The sequence below is a fragment of the Acomys minous genome, assembly GCF_964271855.1.
Source record: "Acomys minous genome assembly, chromosome: 6".
NCBI lineage: Eukaryota > Metazoa > Chordata > Mammalia > Rodentia > Muridae > Acomys > Acomys minous.
Window position 1 is genome coordinate 87,264,132 of NC_140487.1, and position 21,398 is coordinate 87,285,529.

Consider the following 21,398-nt stretch of genomic DNA (forward strand, 5'->3'; position numbering starts at 1 on the left):
CCCACCTCTGAGCTAAGCTCCTCAGTTGTCCCTGCCATTGCTTCATCCTTTGGGTACTTTCCTGAACCCTGGACTCAGCCGACCTTGCCACCTTAACAAACACCTGCCCTGCCCTCCGGAAGTTGGTGCTGCCGTGCTGGCCCCACAGCTGAAGAACTCCCCGTCTGTCCCTTTTACTGTCACCTGTAGGCACCTGGAGCAAGCCCTTGAATCGGGCTCATGGACAAACTGCCTCTTTTCTCCTCTGATGACTATCGGAGGAGGAGACTCAACTGCTGGAGGGGATTTGTCCAGAGAAGCCTCCAGAAGCCAGGGGCAACCTGGAGTAGCGCTCGGGACTGCCTCAGCCCAAGCCTGGCTTTATGGACCTCCCCAGATCCCGTAGAGCTTATCCACTGCACTGGACTGGTGAGGGTGTGCAGCCCCCTGATCCCAGCTGGGGAAGGTGGGCGAGCCTTGTATCAGCATGTGCTGAGCCTCTAGGATGACTTTCCCAGCCCGATCCTGTGTGGTAGAGGTCCATCCCTTGATCTTCCCAGGGCGGAAGGTGTGCAGCACACAGGCCGATCCCTGTCCTGTGTGGCGCTGCATGGCAGCGGTTCCCCTGCACTCCTGGGAGCTGGCCTATCCAAACTGCCCGGGGCTGGCAGGGGGTGGGGGGTATGGGGTGGGGTAGGCTGAGGGGGGGGTGGCAGTCTAGGCTGGGAATCTACTGGGTTTTGGCCTGTCAGGTGGGGCACCATCATACTGGTGCTTGAGCTGCTGTGATTGGAGGCAGATGCTATCCGGGGAGAGAGGAGGGCGGGCCAGCACGGAGCTGCCCATGTCAAGCTTGCTGGTGAGAAGGCTCTGGTTGACTGTGGCTGGGAGTGATTGGGGGAAGCAGGTGGCCAGTAACCGGCGTAGTAGATTCCCGAGCCCCTCAATAGTCCCTTGACCGTCTTCTGAGGAAGAGAAGGATCCGCAGGACATGCAAAGATGCCTTCCTGGTTGGGGGGGGTGGGGCTTCATTTATACTTGCCTCCCAATACCTTGAGCCAAAGCAGCATAGACAGTGAGGACCTGGGCACCAAGCCACACCTCCTTCTGCCCGCCTTGCCCTGGGCCTGGGTAGTTAGGGAGCTTGGAGCTCATCTGTCCAGTCTGTCACCCCACTGATGAGATCAAGGCACAGAGAAGGCAAATGCCCCCAGAGAACGGCCAGGATTCTGCAGGTGGGGCTGGAGGTAGCCCAAGGTTAACCCTGTTCTCTGTAGAATATGAGCCAGTAGGGGCCAGCAAGAAGACTCAGTAGTAAGCAAGCCTAATGACCTGAGTTCAGGCCCTTGGATCCAGATGGTTCATGAAAAAAAACAAAAAACAAAAAAAACCTCTTATAAGTTGTCCTCAGACCTCCATACGTGCCCAGTGGCACGAACACAGACACGCTGGCACGCCCCTCCTCAAGCCTGCTGAGGCCCTTTGCATTTGGGAACCTGTTCTTCCATCCGTAGGCCTCCTGATGGGAGTAGAGGCAGCTCTGCTGCAGTTCAGAAAGAAGGCTCTAGATTGCATTCTAGCCCCCACTCTGCCGATATGCTGAGGGACCCTGTGCAGGCTTAAGGCAGAGTTCCCAGAACAAAACTTGGCAATCAGTGCCAAGGAAGCCAGGCTACAGAAGCCCAAGGAACCCCGGGTGCAAAGGAGTAAGGGATGGAATGACAAACCTCTTCCCACAGGAGGTCGCCCCCAGGCAGTGCTGGGTCACAGTGCTGACTGAGTGGAAGATGCCCAGTAGGTGGAAGCATTTGTGTGAGCCCAGAAGCCATTTGACAGCAACTCGTGTTATGGGACATCCGCTTCCTGGGGCAAGGCCTCATGCCTCTCTGGGGCATACCTGCCTCTGTTCTGGGCCCTCACTTCCGGCTAACAGGTGTGGGATAGGCAGAGTTCAGGAGTCTGTCACCACCCAGATCACCCCCCAGAGTCTAAGGACTCTGCTCATCTTTGTGCCCAGTTTAAGGAGAACCACAGACCTCGTAGAGGCTTCAGGTGACTTTTCTGGGCTTAGGGAGAAAGGTTTCTGGTTAGAGGAGGCAGGTACCGTCTGCCCAGCGGGAATTGTGAAGCAGGAGCTAGGCAGGACCGTGGGCTAGAACCCCTGGTCTAAAGGGATTTCCCAACCTCGCTGCCTGCTTTCCGGAAGCTTCTATTTTGAGTCTGCTCTGAGTTTCCTTCTAGCTGTTTTGCTGGGACCTACAGTCCTAGTGCTGAGTAGGGAGTACACATTCCAGCATGGGGCTGATGTAATCCTTAGACGACGGTGCTCCCGAGGTGTGCACCCACGCCTCCAACCAGCACGCATACATTGGGTCTGGGACCTTGTCAGGCAACCGGCCCAAGACCCCTGCTAGTCGCATCCTATCCACTTTTCCCTGTGCCCCCTAGCCCCGCCCCCAGCTGTCAGTGGCTCAATACTGCCTGCGTCTACAAATCACTGGGACAGGAAGATGCCTTTGTTGCCTGTCCCTCAGAGCTGCTCATCTTTCCTGTGGCGACTGGGAGTCCCACATACCCCAGTGAGAGCTTGTACCTCCCTTGGTGACAGCCAGACCGTGGTCGGAGTGTCTGATGGCAACTGGGATGTGCTGGGTCTGGGAGGAGAAGGGGCTGGTTGTGGGAAGCCCTGAGTGACCCTACAGGAGGATGTTGGAGCACAGCAAAGGTCACAGCCTCTGTGTGTCTTGAAGCCACTGGTCCAGAGCATCAGCTGGAGAGAGTCCTTAGAGGTTGATTCAGATGAGGAAATGACATCCAAGGAAGAGGCCCCCTGGCCAGTGAGGGATGTAGGGTTAGGGAGTCTCCGGGGGAGTTCCTAAGCTAAGGACACTGAGGAAGGACCCGGGTCAGGAAGAGAGGTGTGGGTTTGTGTCTTGGCTCAGACCCTGCTTGCTGTGACCTTCCTCTAAAGGGCCACAGCTGAGGATGGCAGGAAGGCCCATCTCTTCGTTGGAAGATGATAGTCCTGGCTACTTAATGGAGTAACACTAAGGATGTGGGCCACGGCCACGGGTCACCAATGACCCTGACACTCCAGGCCTAGTTCTACCCACCCCCCTACACAAATGTCCCTGCAAGTGTCTCCCACATGGCCTCTCTCTGGCTTCCCAGCCCCTTCCTACCTTATTTTGTTACCTCGGTGTTTGGGGATGTTTTTGTTTGAATCCTGATGTGCCCTCCATGGAATGTGTACCTGTAGTGAACTGGGCAGGAGAGGAGACATCCAGGAAAAGATAAGGGGAACTTTTACCCACTTACTAGCAAAGAGGACTTTGTTTACGTGATCTGCACCCATGACGTCTCTGTACTAGGCTCTCGCCTCCTTAGCACCTGTGGGGTCTTCCTCATTCTCCGCAGGTGGCAGGAGAAGGGGCTCAGATGCCTTGAATGTCACCTGCTAAGCCCTGGAACCGGTTGGGCAGCACAGAGATAGGGACCTGAGCTGCACATGCCACGCGATGTCAGGACTCTAGGAACAGTCTGCTGCTAGGGCCACCAAGAATGTGGCCGCCTGGACCCCGGGGAAACAGTTCCTTGTGGGGGTGCAGCTGGTGCCACCCACTGTCTTCTGACATCTCTGACTGGCAGTGACTTGTCAGAGAGAGAGAGAGAGAGAGAGAGAGAGAGAGAGAGAGAGAGAGAGAGAGAGAGAGTGTCATAGCAGCTGGGGGAGTGGCATTAGAATTAGGATTCCTTAGAGAGTTAGTGCCTGAGACACGGGGAAGCTGCTTTAACCGTCAGAGCCGTGGGATCTATAAACTCAGGGCCTGTGGGAATGTCATATGCCCAGGGAGGGAGGGGTAAGGATTTGAACCCAGAGCTGCTGAGCCACAAAGTAGCTCCCAGGGCGGGTTCAGAGTCCCAGAGTTTCACGAAGGTTTGTGCAGGGCTGTTGAGGGGAAACAGCTGATGGGATCCTGCCTTCTAGCCCTGATTTCTATAGCACAACTCCATTTTTACGTTTTATGTTTTCCGTGTTGGGGTTTCACTTGGGAAAAGATTCCTGTGCTTAAGTGCGAAGAATAACACTTGTTAGGCCTTGCACCAAGCGGCAGCTCCATGCCAGGACCCGCCAACAGCCTGAGGGGGTTGTCTCTGGCAGTGGGTGGACAAGCCTGCAGGCCAGGGCCTCCTGGGAGTGTAAGGGGGGGGTGGTGCAGGCTGCTCCAGGCCACCGTCTCCTCCCCCTCTCACTCCTGCTGTGTTGTTGCCGCAGCTAGAGAGCACTCCCAGCCTGTCGTCCTGTTGACTGGGGTGACAGTTTAATAGTAGCTTCCTGGGCTGTCATTTAAATCTGCCTGCCAGGTTAGTAGGCCAGGGGCGGGCTGGCACGCCCCCCCCGCCCCCCCTGCCCCCCCCTGCCCCCCCCTGCCCCCAACCCGGATCTTCATTCTGTTGGCAGCAGTCGTCTTGGCAACCCCAGGGCCTGGCGAGCTCGGCAGAAGGGTAACTGTGTGGGGAGCAGCCCTTTCATCTCCCCGGACAGGGTACAAGCAGCCCAGCTGCCTTAGGGCTGGCTGCAGGCAGAGCCAGGCCACCCAGTGCTGGCCTAGGTCTAAGAGGGGGATGTGGAAGCTGCTGAGTGAGTCTGTCTGGGCAGGTTCTGAGGCGAAAGCTTTCTGTTCGTGGGCAGGGGGGAACCCACCACCCCAGGTCACTCAGTTGCAGTGTTGAGCTGGATTCCACCTTTCTTATTGGTCTCTTGCTCTGCTTCTTCTCTGGAGCTCAGGGGACCAGAAGGAAGATGCTCTGCATCCTTGGCATCTACCTCCCTGGCCCAGGTGGCTGTCCTGAGCCCTCCCTCAAGCAGCCCCTGATCTGAGGACTGTGTCTCCCCAGTGCTGACTGCCCTTTGAATACCTGTTATTCAGAGTCTAGTAGGAGGGAGGCCCCCAGTGAGGTGACTGGGTACCATTCTCTGCTGGGTGCCTAATGGCCAGCCTTTCCTTCCAAAGGCCTCCTCTTCTCACAGGATGGAGAGCTTGCATCACACAGTGTTTCCTGGGTATGGCTCACTGGACTTGCTTTTCTTGGAAAATTAATAGACATGGCATCCAAAGGGGTTGGGGCAAAGATCTGGGCAGATGGCCACCCAGGCTCCTCTGCCTGTATCTCTCTCTTCCTTGGCTAGGGGCCACATTGGTCTGTGTGGCATAGCCTTACCATATCCCAAAGCAAACAGATGTAGGTCTCACCCGCTGCTGAATAAGCCATCCTGAGCTTAGCCAGATGTTGAGTGGGTCCCTAGGTGAGCTCAAAGAAAGGAAGATCAAACCGGGCCTCCAAGGGACATTTTGATGCGACACAGAGCAAGTTGGCTGCTAGCCTGGTAGCACCCTCAGGCTCGACGGTACTTGCTGCTCCCCAAAACCCCTCACAGACTCTGCTGGTTCCTCCAGTCCAGGCCTGTAAGGCTTTCCCAGAATGCCCCTTCATCCCCTCACCCCATCCTCACAATAGGCATCTCCCTCTTTGGGCACAGTCTTCCTCTGGTGGCCTTTATCAGGCTTCCTGGCCACACTGTGCAGCCTCCCACGGGCACATGCTGTGACCTTGAGTTGTCACTCGTTGCTGGGACATTCTCTTGGCCGTGAGCAGCAGCTGGCAGCTGGACTATTTGAAGCCACGTCTCTGCATAGGAGTTGGTTGTGTGCTGCGCGTGGGATCCACAGACCGAGGACATGCATTGTTTGGGGAAGGACGCCTCTGGGGGTGGTGAGTGGGAGCGCTGAGTGATCGTAATCATTTGTGGAATCACACAGGGGCTGAGAGCTGCTGAAGGGCCCGTAGGCACCACACCTCCATCCGCTGAGGAGCACCACCAGCCAGACGGCTGGACCGACACCCCTGTGTCACATCCCTTTTAGCTGGGGCTAGGGCTGTGACTCTATACTCCTCAACCATCAGAGCAGCCCTGTGTGTCTTGTGAGGCTCAGAGTAGTAGTAGATCCTGAATAAAGTCACACAGCCGCAAGTGGCAGCAGAGTCCCTTTGACCACGAGCTGCTGTCTGATGCTCCCTTTTTGGCTTCTGGTCTTATTATAAACAGCAGTAGCTTCCCCCCCCCCCCTTCCTTTGTCCTGCATTTCCCACTGTCCTCTGCTCTTCCCTGGGGTAGGCCCCTCCTCACCACCCTGTGGAATCCCAAGTCCTTTGTGGCAGTCCATCTGTTGCCATGGCACCAGATTATGATGTCGCAGACCCTGGATGACTATGTATCACTCCTGCAGCGTGGAGTACAGGGACTCACAGAGGTGGGCATTGTCCGAGGGGCAGACTGGCACAGAGGGACATAAATCCCTGGAAACAGGGAACCACAGCCTGGAGCCCAGCTGGGGGATTGCCCTGGGAACCAAAGCCAAGGCCAGGAGAGCAGGGGCTGCCATGGCCTGCAATGCTCGGCCTCTTCCTGTGGCAGGGCTGAGCTAGCCCGATAAATACTGGAGAGGCCTGACGACGACGCTGAGTTTATTCACTGAGCTTTTTGGCTTTTGTCCTGTGGCAGTGCTACACAGGAAAGCCATATCCCCACTGGTTCAGAGACAGAAGGGGCTTGCCCTCAGTCACCTAGCAAAGGGGTGGCCATGCCAAAATTCATCTTAGGCTTCAGTGCCAGCTCCTTCCGAGTGATCACAGAAGTCCAACCTTCAGAGGCAGCATAGTCGAGTCTCTGTCCTGAGCGTGACCGTGACACCTTAGTTTCCCAGGGCACAGCTCATCACAGGCCAGGTTTCTGCTGCCTACTTCCGGGCGCATGGCAGCGGTGTGCAGGAACCTCTGTGCTGGGTGGTTCCCTTGCAGCGAGGTCCCTGAGCTTTGAGGGGCATCTGTTTCAGGAGCCTTTACTATTCACTTGCCAATACCCTGGTGGCGGCAGGCCTTGCCGGAAGGGATTCACCTTTGGCAGCTGCCACACAGACCCCTGAGGCCCTCCCTCCTCCTGACACCTACACACTCAACTCTTTGCACATCACTGCCAGGGTAGCCGTGAGGGGTTCCTAGGACTTGGATGAAAGGTTACACATCTAGATCTTATGAAAATGACCAAAGCAGCCCAGATGCTGAAATAGTCTGTCCCACAGTCCGCCATGGGCCAGCCGTCCCTGAAGCTGCTGTTGCTATGGCTTCCGTGCCCAGTGGCTTGACATACAGGGAAAAAGCAAGCTCTCCTTTGTACTCCCAGAATACCCAGGAAGAAAGGGTCCTGGGATGGTATCTGGTTGTCCTGTGCCCGGCAACAGTCCTATTACCTTATGCAATATGTCTTGCTCCTTGGCAGGCTTGCCTGTGTGTTGGAGCGTCTTGTTCTAGCTGTCCTGGGCTCTGCATCACCAGGGCAGCAGCTTGTTGGATACTGGGGCTCTCCCAGGCTGCTCCACTTATTTGAGGGGCTTCTCTGTCACATGTGCCACTGTTTGAGGACTGTGCTGGCGAACCTGCTGACTTGACAGGTTCAGGTCTGCTCCCACTGGCGTGTGAGCTCGGGCATATAACTTCACAGCTCCTCCTGGGACTCTGCCTATGTCAAATGAGGAAATGCCATGCTGTTGTCCCGGGGTTTCCTGAGTAAAACATCCAGCAGAGACCGAGAGAGCTGGGCAAATGTGAAGAAAGCTTCTCGAACAGAGATGCCCTGACAGATGCCATGGAAAAGCAAAGCAGACACAGGTGGAATCAAAGAAGCCAGTCGGGTTTTCCAGAACCTTGCTAGGCAGCTGGAGGACCAAGGAAAAACAATAAAAACGAAGCAAAACCCTTAGGCCATGGAATGTGCTTACCAAGGGGAAGGAGACCTACCCTGGATGTGCAAAAGCAGAGAGGCCAGGCATGGGCATGGTGTCCTCCTGAGGGTCTGTCCTGTGTTGGGTCCTGCGTGTAATCAGACATGGTCGTAGAGGGCCAGACCACAGGATCAGTGATGACTTAGAGCAGAGGGCATCAGATTTAAGGACACAGGCCAAAACCAGCCCATTGCTGGCCTTTGAAAATAAACTTGGGCTAGAGAGATGGCTCAGAGGCTAAAGCACTGACTGCTCTTCCAGAGGTCCTGAGTTCAATTCCCAGCAACCACATCACAACCATCTATAATGAGAATGGGTGCCCTCTTCTGGCCTGTGGGTGTACATGCAGGCAGAGCACTGCATACATAATAAATAAATCTTTAAAAAGAAAAAAAAAGCCGGATGTGGTGGTGCACGCCTCTAGTCCCAGCACTCGGGAGGCAGAGGCAGGCGGATTCGCTGTGAGTTCGAGGCCAGCCTGGTCTACAAAGTGAGTCTAGGACAGCCAAGGCTAGCACAGAGAAACCCTGTCTCAAAAAACCAAAAAAATAAAAGAAAAAAAAGAAAGAAAGAAAGAAAAGAAAAGAAACTTTACTGAAACCCAGCCCTGTGAACCCACCTACTTTCTATCAGGGCTCTCTCTGTCCACAACAGCAAAGCTAAGGAGCAGGACAGAGCCTCTGCAGCTGGAAGCCCCCTACCATCAACACCAAGTTTGCCAGGCTGTAGAGGACCATTTAGAGATGATGGCAACTCAGGGGAGGCCCTGACAGAGACTGGAGGTGATGGGAGGCTTCCAGAGGAAGTAACATCCAAGCTTATAATGGGAAAGCAGTGTCTAGAGTGAGGGTCTTCGGATGACAGCCTTGCAGAGTGTGACGGTGTTAACAGTAGCTAGGGACCAACAGTAGTCATGGTGGGGCCAACTGGGAAGTCAGAGAGGGGATAAAGAGGAAGAAGACCTTTCAGCCCATAGAGAGGGGTGATATCCAGGTGGTCCCCAACATCACCTCTGGTCCCACTGTCATTTTGTGAGAGGACTTCCAGGACCTGGGCTCCCTAAGGACCCTCTTATGCTAGGAAGACACTGTCTCTGCCAGTTCTGGGCCTCTTAACCTGTGGCTACCTACCATGTCCAAAAGACTGTGTCTTCCCTTTCCCCACAAAGAAGCCAAAGGCTTGGAAGGGAAAGTGTCTTACTTGAGAGTCATGGCAAAGCAGAAGAGCCAACGTGCACATCCTGGCCCGATGGCTTCCTGCATAGTGCTCGCCCTTTTCTGCCCCCACTGCTGGACCCTCAGTCCAAGCCTAGGCAGACGGAGCTGGAGAGATGGCTCAGAGGTTAAGAGCAAGCACTGGCTGCTGTTCCAAAGGTTCTGAGTTCAAGTCCCAGCAACCACATGGTGGCTCACAACCATCTATAATGCGATCTGGTGTCCAAGCCTAGGCAGAGCTCGTGGAAGTGGGAATGCAAGTGATGTTGAGAAGTCCCTTGGAGGTCCTGCCGTGCATAGAGGGTGCAAGGAGCCAAAGGCCAAGGCTACACTTTCCAGGGTGGGCAGGCAGGCAGCCAAGCTCACCTGTTGGGACAGCTGCTTTGTTCTGCCCCTGTCTGAAGAGATGGTCAGTGCCAGGCACCAGGACAACACAGGGAAATAATATGGGGACAACCTTGGGACATGGCATTCTTCTCTACTCTGACCCTTAAACTGCAGTTTCTCTCAGAACTAGGCACACAGGGCAGCTATTAGTTTGGGACTGGACCTGGCATCCACATTCTCCCGTCCCGTCTGCCCCCAAGCCATGAGACCTCAGCCTGCGTGTGCACACAACACCCCGTTTCTTTCCCTTCTAATTACTGTCCAGACAAAGGGCAACAGCTGTGGTGACAGCAAAGCGCCTGCCGTGTGCCGGGGCCCGGTGGCACGTCCTCATACATGGACCCCTTGCTCTTCTTCAGCCCTTCGTGTTCTCTCAGTTTATAGTCAAGAAGAGGGAGTTCAGGGGTTAGTAAAGTCCTCAAATTCACGCAGATGGCAGGGGCCCAGCAGGGTTCCAAAACCCAGAGGCAGGACTTGAGTCTTCCCACAGAGTTCTAGAACAGGGGACCCATGTGGGTCCCGTCTCGGCCACAACTTGAAGGACAAAATTCCTCATTCGTTTTGCCACAGAACCGTCGTCTCCATTTAGGGTTCGTGGTCTTGAGCTCCCTGGGGCTCTTCCAAGGGGCCTGGTTGTGGGTTGGGATATCAGCAAACGAAGAGGCTGAGAATTTCCTGAAGGAGGAGTTGAGAGGAGAGATGGTGTGGTGGGAAGCCATGGTGGGCCTGACTGAGCTCCTGCCTTACAGACCCTGTAAGGAGGGCTGGTGGTGCACATGCCAGCTCCCGGCTTGTCACCCGCCCCTGTCTCAGAAAAGCATCCAGCGTTCCCCAGACCCCTTACGCTCCTCCTTATCTTTGTCCCACAGCTAAGAGGACCTGCGCAGACAGCGACTTTACCTGTGACAATGGCCACTGCATCCCGGAGCGGTGGAAGTGTGATGGCGAGGAGGAGTGTCCTGATGGATCTGACGAATCAAAGGCCACGTGTTGTGAGTCCCGCCCCGCCCCCGCCCCCACCTCAGCTTCCTCTTCGGCAGGATAAGGGGACGTGGTCGGAGGATGGATACTCTGTGCCAGGCCCGATGGGGAGTAGGAGGCTCCTGGTAAGGGGGCAAATGTCTGTCTAGTTGCCGGTTGCCCGGCCTTCTCCTCAGCTCCCTGCAGCACCGGGAGCTAGAATCAGCCCCCAAATACCACTCAGATGTAGCCAGGCAGGGCTCATCTCCCAGGCAGGCCCCCTGCTCTCATTCTTGGGGATTTTAATTGTAATTCCAGTAGCACTGACGGCAGCTGGTGCGCGTTAATCATTTACTGCGTGCCACACCTCGCTAAGCTCTTTGTACGGGGCCGTCGTTCCTTTTATCTTCACAGCAGCCTCTAGAGGCAGGTAACCCCCCATTTTCTGAATTTTCAAAAGGGGTACACAGAAACTTCCAAGCTGGGGTGATTTGTCTGTGGCCAGCCAGCCAGGACTTCAAGGGCCGGGCGGCGGCAGCGGCTCTTTCTGTCCTTCGTGGCCATCTAGACGATGACATAAGGACGCACGGGTGAGGTGGCATGGTAGCTGGCGCGCTCCAGGACTGCCTTCCACCCTCAGGGTCTTGTCTCTCTCGTGGTTTCTTTTCTAGGCTCTAATCCTCAAAGCAAACTTAGACCTGGCAGGTCATTCTGTGACATTTGTTAAATTAAAAAGGAGACGGGCAGGGGGAAGGGGGGGAGGGGAGGGCCCAGCGGTCCAGAGGCAGAGCTGCAGTCGCGCTAGACTGAGACAAAAGGCTGCGGGGGCGGGCGGGGAGGAGCACGTGGAGGATGGTGGGACTGAAGCGGGGAGATCCAGAAGGCCCTCTCTGGAGCTAACATTTGCCCCAGAGGTAGAAGCAGGGACAATGGAGGCCAGAGTCCCATCTAAGGCTGCCGCTGATGATGATAACTGGGTTTCCTTGTTTCCTAGCAACAGAGCTAGCTACCAGTTTCCAAGAGAGAAAGAGAAAGGGAGAGCAAGAGAGACCCCTGCCCCAGACAAAGGGCCCCTCACTCCCTAGGCAGCTGCCAAGCCCTCCCCACTTTTACTGCAGGCCCCATCCTTTCCTCTTACCACACCAAATGCCCCTCCACGCTGGCCTGGAGGCCTGGAGGCAGAAGGAATTCCAGTGCTTTTCTCTGGCCTGGAGTGAGCGAGCGAGGGTGACAGATTCCCCACAGAGAAAGAAACTGACTGGACCAGGTTTGGCCAAGCCAAGAGGCCTTGGATGGTCAGCACAGAAGGGACAAAGCCCTATGCCTCCTGGCCAGTTTCTGGAGTGGGTTGGGGCTTCCTGCCCTAACAGCCAGTTCTGCCTTGACCCTGGGCATAGGTTAAGGGCTGGGGGAGCTGTCTTGCTTCCTGAGGGCTGTGCTCCCTTCTCTCTGCAGCTTTGTTTTGTGATGTCACTTCCTCCCTGCCCTTTTGGACCATGTTCACCTGTTCCACTCTCTTGGGCTCCTCCCTTCTGGCTCATACTTCCTGCTCCTAGGCCCCGCCCCTTGATACCCCTTTCTCCCATCCTGCCAGCTTTCTCCTTCAGACCTCACTCCTCCTGACTCCCAGTGTCCCTGCCTTCCTACTGCATGGTCTGTGCTGGACCCTCAGACCCCACTCCTCCTGACTCCCAAGTCCCCTCATACTTAACAGCTGAGCAACTAGAGGGCTCAAGAACTTGGTAGACTTGCCTCACAGACACACAGCTTGTTTGTGGCAAGTGTCTCTCACGTGACAAACGTCAGGCTTCTCAAGCTTGCCGAGACTCATGGGTGCCAAGGCAGCACCTAGGAGTGACGAGGCCCTCTTCCCCACCCCGTGGTTCATCCCAGGCAACTCCTGTGAGGGTTTGTCTCCCCTGCACCTGCAAATATGGGTGCCATTCTAGAACCCCAAAGATTTCCTCACTTTTTAAAAAATATGTATTAATTTACTATGTATATAGTATTCTGACTACATATATGCCTGCACACCAGAAGAGGGCACCAGATCTCACTATAGATGCTTGTGAGCCACCATGTGGTTGCTGGGAATTGAACTCAGGACCTCCGGAAGAGCAGCCAGTGCTCTTAACCTCTGAGCCATCTCTCCAGCCCCTAAGATTTCCTCCTTTTAAGATTCCTAAATTCTTAGTAGTCCAAGACCCTCTTTCTGCCCTTGTCTTGTGGGATGCAAAGTTTGGGATCCCTGTTTCCTGAACTATTGCATTGGTCAGAGACAGTGGTCATGAGAGGCGGGCGGGATCTTTGACTAGGGAGGGCTGCTTGGAAGAAGCAGCCAGAGAGGACCTTGAAGGCCAGGCGGAATTTGGGGCAGCAGGCTTGTTCACAGCTTCCCAACTGAATGAAAACCCAGCAGCCAGCCTGCTGTCCATTTAATTGGTGTTGCCATAGCAACCTCCATAGCCTACCGGGTTCCTGGACTGGTGCCAGCCCCAGGATAGCTCTTACTCCTCATCCCTAACAGAACGATGACAGATAGAGTACAGGAGGCTTGGGATCTGGTTCGGTTGGGTCAGGTCCTTTGCCTTGAAACCTCAGCTTGGTTGCCTAGCCTTCCCGAGCCTCACCTTCTCCATTTGTAAAGTGGCATAGTGATACTGGCCTTATAAGGGATGTGTGCTTCCAGCGAAACATACAGGCATTGGAGTAAGTGCCGGGGTTGTTTATTATTGTACTTGGACCTCAAAATGTCTGCCCCCAACATAACAGTTTATTAGGCTATCTAGACACTAGATTCATGCTATTTAATATCGCTATTAAACATTATAAGGGGTGTGTGTGTGTGAGAGAGAGAGACAGACAGACAGACAGACAGAGACAGAGAGAGACAGAGACACAGAGAGAGACAGAGACAGGGAGAGAGAGAGACAGACAGACAGAGAGACAGACTGACAGACAGACAGACAGAGACAGAGAGAGAGACAGAGACACAGAGACAGAGACAGGGAGAGAGAGAAACAGAGGGACCTGGGATCAGGTCCTCATCAAGTACAGCCAGAGTCACAATGGAAAACCCAGAACGTTTGCCTAATGAAGGTATCATTTGGGCTCTAATTATAGCTCCCTTGATTGGGGACGCCTCTGACCCACCTTCAGGCATCTGCTGGGAGGGGCGCAGGCAGGAAGGGAAATGAGTTCCAGAGGTGCTACTTACTGCGTGTGGATGGATTTTTTTTTCTCTCTTAGCCCTCGCTGCTTGCCCCTGCTCCCATGCTCCCCTCCTTAGAGACCAGAAAGTACAGGCGATCCGAGGTCACCCATTGTGCCTAAAGCCGTGTGGAGGAGCCTGGTGTGACGCTGCTCCTTCTGGGAGACAGGGTGCAAGGGTGTGCTTCCTAAGACAGGGACCCAGCCAAGTGACACTAGTGGTTCCTTATGGCCCAAGTCTCCAGTCCCCTTAGATCAGGCAATCCCCATTTGGAAGCTGTTTGTCCCTAAAGCTCAAGCCTCTAGTGAGTAGCCTCCAGGTACTAACAACAAACATTTTCCTTTTTCCTTAATTTATTAATGTAGGAGCTGGCAAAAGTACCCGAGGGTTTGGATTTCTGGAACGAGATTCTCAGGAAATTAATAAATGCCTTCAGTCACTTCGGGGTGGCATTTCAAGCCCCTTCACCAATGTTGTCTGGCAGTGGGGACTTTTGCTTCTGCCTTGGACAGCAAGCCAAGGGTGTCCTTTGGGAGCATCTATCCCAGAGGGAAGGCTGTGCTAGGGTGGGGACCATAATCATCACGAGACACACAAGCTCCTGGGCACTCCCCAGAGGTGGAACCAGCACCCCACCCCCAGCCATTTACATTTTCATTGCCTGGGACAAGACAAGAGCAACGTCTCCTGAGCTCCACCTGTGTTCCAGGCTTTTGAGAGTAGGGATTTCTGCGTTGCCTCATGCAAACCACTTCCCAGCCCTCCTAGGGAATCTTTCAACTCCATTTTCAGCAGAGGAGACCCAGGGAGCACAGAAGTCAAGTGTCTTGTCTAAAGACCTTAGTAAATCAGATATGGTCCTAAGGCTTTCAATTCTAAACCTCGGGCTCTTTCGCCTGTACCAGCTTGCCTGTAAGTCTAGGCTTCAAGGACCCTGGCAGTTGACATCAGATGGTCACATTGCCCAGCCTTCCTGAGCAAAGGCTAAGTGGGCACCCCATTGGCCTTTCTGGCCACGCTGGAGAAGCAGCCATTGTCTCCTGGTGTGCACCAGCTAAGCAGGGTAGACCTGGGATGGAAATCCAGCTCTACTCCTTCCATAAGACTCTCAGCAAGCAACTAACACTCTCTGGGCTTTGCCCCCTGCCCGGGAGATACCCATCAGCACTTGCGGCAGCTCGGCAGTGGAGAGCCAGGCCCAGTCCCAGCTTTGGGGAAAGAGCCAGATCACAAGAGAAGTGCGTGCAGGCAGTAAGGTTGCAAGAGAGACAGGCATTTGACCCACCTGCCCGTGTGTCTGGACCCTGGACTGTCACTCCAAGAGACGCTTGTCAACTTGACCTCCTTGGCTTCTTTTGTCCTGGCGTTCCAAGAGCCTTGGCTCTTTATGAGGGTGAAGGGACTGGTAGCCAGCACTGCTGGGTCCTTGAGAGCCTGTAATTAGAACTGTCTATTTAGGGACACAGCAAATGCCTTATTAATTATAAAGAAAGGAAGCAGACAGATTGTTTAATCATTGTCCTTGTTGAAAGGTTATGCTGTTAACTGTATAAATATTCATTAAAAGTTCAATCGGCTGCCTGCTGCACTGAGGTGGTGAGTACATCTGGCCAAAGGCTGTTCCCGTCACCTCAGCTTTCAGGAAGAGAGTTTGGGGCTGGCTGTCAGTCATCTGTGGTTTGATGGAAAGACAGGGCCTTTGTGAGGGACCCAGACTCCGTCTGTCATGTGCTGTGCATGTTTGGGTGAGTGACTTGATGTCTCTGAATCTTAGGACTGCTGTCCTATTCAGTTTAGGAAACCCTACTGCCACAGTCCCTTTGAGAACAGTGCTCCCGGAATCTGTGCTTGCAGCCTTTCTTGCCTGTCAGAGTTCAGGGTGAGGGGGATGACGAGTTGGTTCTTAATTGGTTCTGGATAGTAAAGCAAAGTGCCACACGCCGGCCTGGGTACGTTGTGAATAGAAAAATCTATCTCATGTAGTTCTCGTGCCTATGAAGGGTGCCCACAGATTGGCATCTGGTGAGGGTGCCTTCCTCAGAGATGCTGTTTTCTCACTCGGATCTTCATAATAGAGGGCGTGGAGTCCACCTCGAGCATTTACACCGTATCATAATGTCATACGTAATTTTCATTGTGTGCGTTCACGTCCGTGCCTCTGTATTCCATAAGGGCATTTTCATACAAACACCTTGCGTTAAGCGTATTCCTCCTCTTCCACCCCTCCCTCCCCATTAGCCCCTTTGTTCCTGTATATAATTTTGCTTCTATTTTAATGTCATATATACACACTTAATTTTATATATGCATATAAAATTAGGAGCACAAACGAGAGAAGACATGCAATATTTGTCTTTCCGAGTCTGGCTTAATTGCTTAATGTGATTATCTCCGGCTGCATTCATTCTCCTGCAGATGACATAACTTTGCTCTTTATGGCTCAACCCCCCCCCCATGTATACATAGACCACATTTTGTTTTTAATCCATTCTGCAGCTTCTTTTATAAGAGGGCACTAACCCCGCTGCTTAGGTGTAAAGTGGAAAGGGAAAACAAGTGTTGTTTTGGCCCAGAGCAGCCTGACCCACTCACATGCTTGTAACTGTGGCCCTTTTCAACTCCCCGGTGAGGCTTAGTTTCCCGAGTGGACTACTGCTCAGGGGTGACCTTCTCCCACCCCCCATTGCTTTCTCGGGGGCTTGCAAGCATTCAAACACCAGCATCACTTTTAGGGCGCCCTGGTATTACAAAGAGACGAGGTGTGCCATCTCTTCTCAGTATGCAGGTGGTTAAGTCAGGGGTTCTCCCACAGAGGTACCTGGAAACTGCTGGAGTTGAAAGTAGTCACTGAAATGCAGGTTCCAGGGTTTTTTGTTGTTGTTGTTGTTGGGGTTTTTTTTCCTGCTTTTCCAGAGAGCTTGAATTCAGGCTCCAACACCCAGGGATCGATGTCCTTTTTTTTCCTTCCCGCACCCGCACACATGTAGCAGACACACATGCAGTGGAAGAAAAATATTACACTTTTTTAAAAATGCAAATTCCTTGTCCTTAAACATCTAGAGCCAGTCAATATGGCCTGGGGCCCAGGAACTTGAGCTTCTAACAGCCCCCTTAGTCCCAGCCTCTTGGTTAGAGTGCCTTCTGGCCTGTTAGCTGGTCAGTTCTAGCTGTTTTGTGTTTGGAAGTATCAAGAGGGGCCCAAGATTCTGCATTGCTGGTGACAGACAGAAATGTTATCTCCAAACAAGGCCCAAAGCAGCCTTTTTCCCTCTTTTAAAGAAAAAAAAAAGACAGGATTTCTCTGTGTAGCCCTGGCTGTCCTGGAACTCACCCTGTAGGCTAGGTTGGCATTGAACGCAGAGATTTGCCTGCCTCTGCCTCCTGAGTGCTGGGATTAAAAACGCGCACCACTGTCCTCTAGCACAAGTGGCCAAACAACGGCCACTGTGTTCCCAGTGGACACGTGCCCCCGCGGGATAGCTTCCTGACCCACATGGGACTGAAGACTCACTCCTCCCAGAGCAACGTGTACCATTTGGGGACCTTGATTTAGACACCTGCCCCTGCCCACTGCCCCCACCCACTCTTCTGTGCCTTTTCTTGCCTCGGGCCACTTTTATGCATCTCTCATAGCATCTCATTCCAGCCACAGAAATAAAATGAGAGGAAACAGATCAGAGATCAGAGTGAGACATGGGTCACCTCTCTTCTGGGCCTACAACACTGTGCCCAGTCCCTGGTATCACACAAAGCTGCCGAATCCTCATGTCATTCTCTGCTGTGTGTGTATGTGACTGGCACTCAGGCCTCTTACCATCATGTCTGGTACCCAGCAGTGCTCAGCATTAGCCGCTGAATGGACACACAAGACTCAGAGTCTCATCCATTATGTGCGGATAATAACAACGGGCAGCATATAGGAAGCCTAGGCTCAGTGTTCTCCTGAACGTTTTACAGACATTGATCTGGTCATTAAACCGATCCAGCGCAGCAGGTCGTGGTGTCATCAACACTTTGCTGACACAAAGAAGTATTTTAGGCCAAGGTCACGTGGCCAGTGAATGACTGAGCCGTGAATCAAGCCCAGGCAGCCAGCCTTCAGAGGCCACGTCTTCACTTTCCATGCTGGAGGCCAAGACATAATCCTCGCCCTGCTGGGTTGTTATGAAGATCAAATGGGAATGTCTAGCAATGTGCCTGGCACAGTCCAGAGACCTGAGGCTGGGACTCCCGCACACTGTGGAGGGCGGCGGCGGCGGCGGCGGCGGCGGCGGCGGCGGAGTAGGAGGAGTGGGGGGGGCGGAGCCAACCAAAGAGGTCGAAGACACATCTGCCTCAGCTGTCACGTGGATTAGGGGAAGCTCGGAGGAAGAGCTTCCCCCTAGTCCTGAATAGGGTTCTCATTCCTCCAAATTGAGAATCAGCCCTGGGGCTCTAGGCCCCTGATTGAGTCAGCCTCTGATTGCGACTGCAGTAATTATAGCTGCGCCGTCCCGCTGGGCCCTGCATGTGGAGGCTGCTCTCCGTGGTGGGCTCCACACCATCTTTGCAGAGACTTAGGTTGTTGATGCCGAGGCTTTGACGGTCCCTTCCAAACCCACAGCTTCAGATCGCAGAGTTGCTGATCGGAAGGTTAAACCGAGGTCCAGTGAGGCATATCTCACCCAAAGGCACCCAGTTGAAACATAGCAAATGTGTGGCGGCTCCATATTGCTAAATTTTTAAAGGGGAGATGAAGTGTGTGTGTGTGGGGGGGGGGTCCTTAGATCAAGAAAGACTTGGGCGTCTGGATCGGGAGACCATGAGAGAGTGTTTGGTGAGGCTGTGCCAGGGTGCGGTCAGATTTAGGACTCGGAAAGAAAGCCTTTGGAGCGGATTGGCTTCCGCTGAAGACGTGGAGCAGGAGGGCCCTGGTGGAGTGCTGGGGACTGGCTGGTGGGATGTCCTGTGTCATCCTTAGCTAAGCCGTGCACGGATGTCTGTCTCCACAGCCAGTGAAGAGTGTCCTGCCGAGAAGTTAAGCTGCGGACCCACCAGCCACAAGTGCGTGCCTGCCTCGTGGCGCTGCGATGGGGAAAAAGACTGTGAGGGCGGAGCCGATGAGGCCGGCTGTCCAACCTGTGAGTCCAGGGCCAGAAGGGCAGCCGCGGGGCTGCAGGGGCCTGTTTCTCTGTGCGGCCTGGTAGGAGGGAAGGGGAGAACAATGAGGAGAAGGTTAGAAACGGCTGGGCACTCGGGAGACATTTTCTTCTTTCATCCTCACGGACCACCTCATGATTAGCCATCACCATCCCCATTTTATGGGTTGAGGAAACTGAGGCTCAGACAAGGGAGGAAACGTGCCGGGGGGCGGGGGGGTGGGGGTGCTGCCGAGGGATGGAACTGAGATTCCAATTCAGGTCTGACACCCAGCTTTTTTTGCCATGCCTGACATTTGCTCATCCATTCTACAATTCTGCGGATTCTGCTGATCTCCAAGCAAAAGGGGTGGGGGGAGGAACGGGGATCAAAAACTGGGCAGGATGAATGAAGTGAGGTGTCTTGTGCCAGGACACTGGCAGCACTGGGAACGGGGCATGTGCTGACAAGATTCCTAGGGCATGAAGGATTACTGTTGCTGAAATCTCAGACTGGGGCACACTGTCGCATGCAGAGAGGCAGCCTCAGCAGGGACAGATGGAAGTGGTCATTGGGACAGTTCCACATGGCTGAACTTCAAACATAGGATTATCTGCTTCTCAGAGAGCAGGCCAGCAAGGTTTGGGCCGGAGGATGGGGATGCTGGGGTCGGGGGTTGGGGGGCGGGGGGTTGGGGGGGCGACAATGATGACCACGCTTGGCTCTCTGGGTACCTGCCATGTGCCAGGTCTGGAGTAAGGTTCTAAAAGGGACAATAAGGTGATCCTTCAGTCCTCCCCTTGGGGACCACAGACTGGCCGTGCTACTAGCCTGGGCTTGAGATACATACTAAGTGGTCATGCGGGAGGGTGTGTGCCAGGCACTCACCCGCCACTGCCTCTCTAAGCATCTCCCCACCCCCACCGGGTCTCTCCCAGCCACATCCCTCCTGGTTCGGGAGCAAGGCCCATCTCCTCTTAAGGCTTCTGAGATTCAGGTGTGGAGGGTTGATGGGTCTGAAGCAGGATGTGTATGGATGGTGGAGGGGGAGGGGGAGGATCCAGGCTAGGACCTGCACTTCAAAGCCTCAGTGACGGCAGCTGACTTCAGCTGTGATTGTTTTGTGAGAACTCAACCACCCATGATAGTTCCCCCCCCCTTTCTTCTCAACACCCCCAACTGGTACTCAATGGCCCTTCCAGTATAAAGCCACTATGGGAGTATCTGACTAGGGCATGTTGGGACAGGGACATTTCCTGGTCATTTTAGGAACCAAAGGTGAGAGAGAAAAGCTAATCAGGCTCCCTGTGACCTGGGCTGAGAAAGAGCCGTTCTGTCTCCAGTTCTCTCTGAACCCCTTCCATTTGTGAATGCAAGGAGTGGGGGCCCCTGGCCTTGGTGGGGTTCTGCCAGTCGCCGTCAGCTTTCAGAACCTCGCTAAGAATCCAGTGTATGGAGCACAGACTCTTTGGTCCCTGGGCATGGCTAAACTGTGTCTGGACAGGGAGAAGGGCGTCGGCAGCGGCAATCTTGGGAGCCGAGGCCCCGGAGGGGATGTGATTTTTCCCTTTGGTGCCCCCCACATCCCAAAAGCCCAGAAGGGGAAAAAACTGCAGCTGTCAGGGACTTGGTAGAGCTGTCAGAAGAACGTGACACCGAAGATAGCACTTTATTTTATGTTCAGTAACAGTGAATTGACATCTTGTCACCAGAAAATAGAAATGTGGACTCAGGGCGCCCCCGTGTGGAGAGATGTGGAGCTGCTGCCACCACCGTGTTTGTGGTGGGAACCACAGCATTTCTGACTAGTGTCTGAAGATGTGAAAGAAAGGAGGAGGCAAGGGGGTGGATATCATAAAATAGTGACACTCAAGAACAAAACAAACAAATAAAAATAAACAAACAAAAAGCAGGAGATCTGAGAGGACGAGTCAGAGTAGAAGCAAATGCCCGGAACCTAAGTTCTGGGGATCTTGTCATAAGTGACCATGAGCGAGGTGCTCCCGTCTCTGGGGCCTCAGCAACCGGGCTGGCTGGTCTCTAAGGCCTTTGCTGTGGACTCCAGACTAGCCTACCAGAGAGAGGAAGCCCAGGTCCCAGACAGGGCTAGGGCCTGTTCTTTATCACTTCATCCACATGGTGCAAGGGGCTCCATGCCAGTCCTTAGAATAGTGCATGGGGTCTGAAGGATACGGAACCCAGCCCTGTGGGTTGTGAAAGGCACACAGAGAGCAGGCTGCAAGAGAGGGAGGCTTCCTAAGCAGGAAAACAGGAAGCATGTGAAGGATGAAGGTGGAATTTGGGCCGGGGGCTGGGGAAGCAATGGTGGGCTGCCATGGGTTCCCAGAAGATGGAGCGGCTTGAATAAAACCTTGGAGGGGAGCTGTGTGCCCTGGGCCTAGCAAATCGTCAGGATGGCCATAGCTGGGGTATGTTCAGGAGTGAGGTGAGGGTAGTAGACGCCACTCTGGAAACTTAATCTCTACAAGCTATATACACAACTGTCCACAAGTGGGCAAACCCCTGCCTTGTCATCTGGTGTCAGCCATGTTACAGACGATTTCCTGTCCATCAAGACCATGGTGCTCTGCAGTGTTAGAGCACTAATCAGCCCCACCATGCTGCTGGCTGCAGGGCAGAAATTCTGTGTACTTGGTGAAGCCCAGAGACTCAGAAAGGGTCAAACAT

General features: G+C 54.0%; 1 protein-coding gene and 1 long non-coding RNA gene across 12 annotated transcripts in view; one reads left to right on the top strand and one right to left on the bottom strand.

Annotated features, from left to right (window-relative positions):
• LRP8 (LDL receptor related protein 8) overlaps positions 1 to 21,398 on the top strand; it is a 75,454-nt gene that overhangs the window by 22,698 nt on the left and 31,358 nt on the right. For all 11 annotated transcript variants that reach the window (XM_084784540.1, XM_084784539.1, XM_084784542.1 and 8 more), the window contains exons 3-4: positions 10,291 to 10,413; positions 18,584 to 18,712. In XM_084784540.1, the coding sequence (XP_084640666.1) occupies positions 10,291 to 10,413; positions 18,584 to 18,712 (252 nt within the window). The remainder of the gene's footprint in view (positions 1 to 10,290; positions 10,414 to 18,583; positions 18,713 to 21,398) is intronic.
• Positions 8,202 to 13,944, bottom strand: LOC311598960. The gene is made up of 4 exons (XR_014779721.1): positions 12,056 to 13,944; positions 11,520 to 11,990; positions 10,322 to 10,389; positions 8,202 to 10,096 (listed from the first exon to the last, which is right to left on the bottom strand). It is a non-coding gene; the product is annotated as an uncharacterized lncRNA (long non-coding RNA).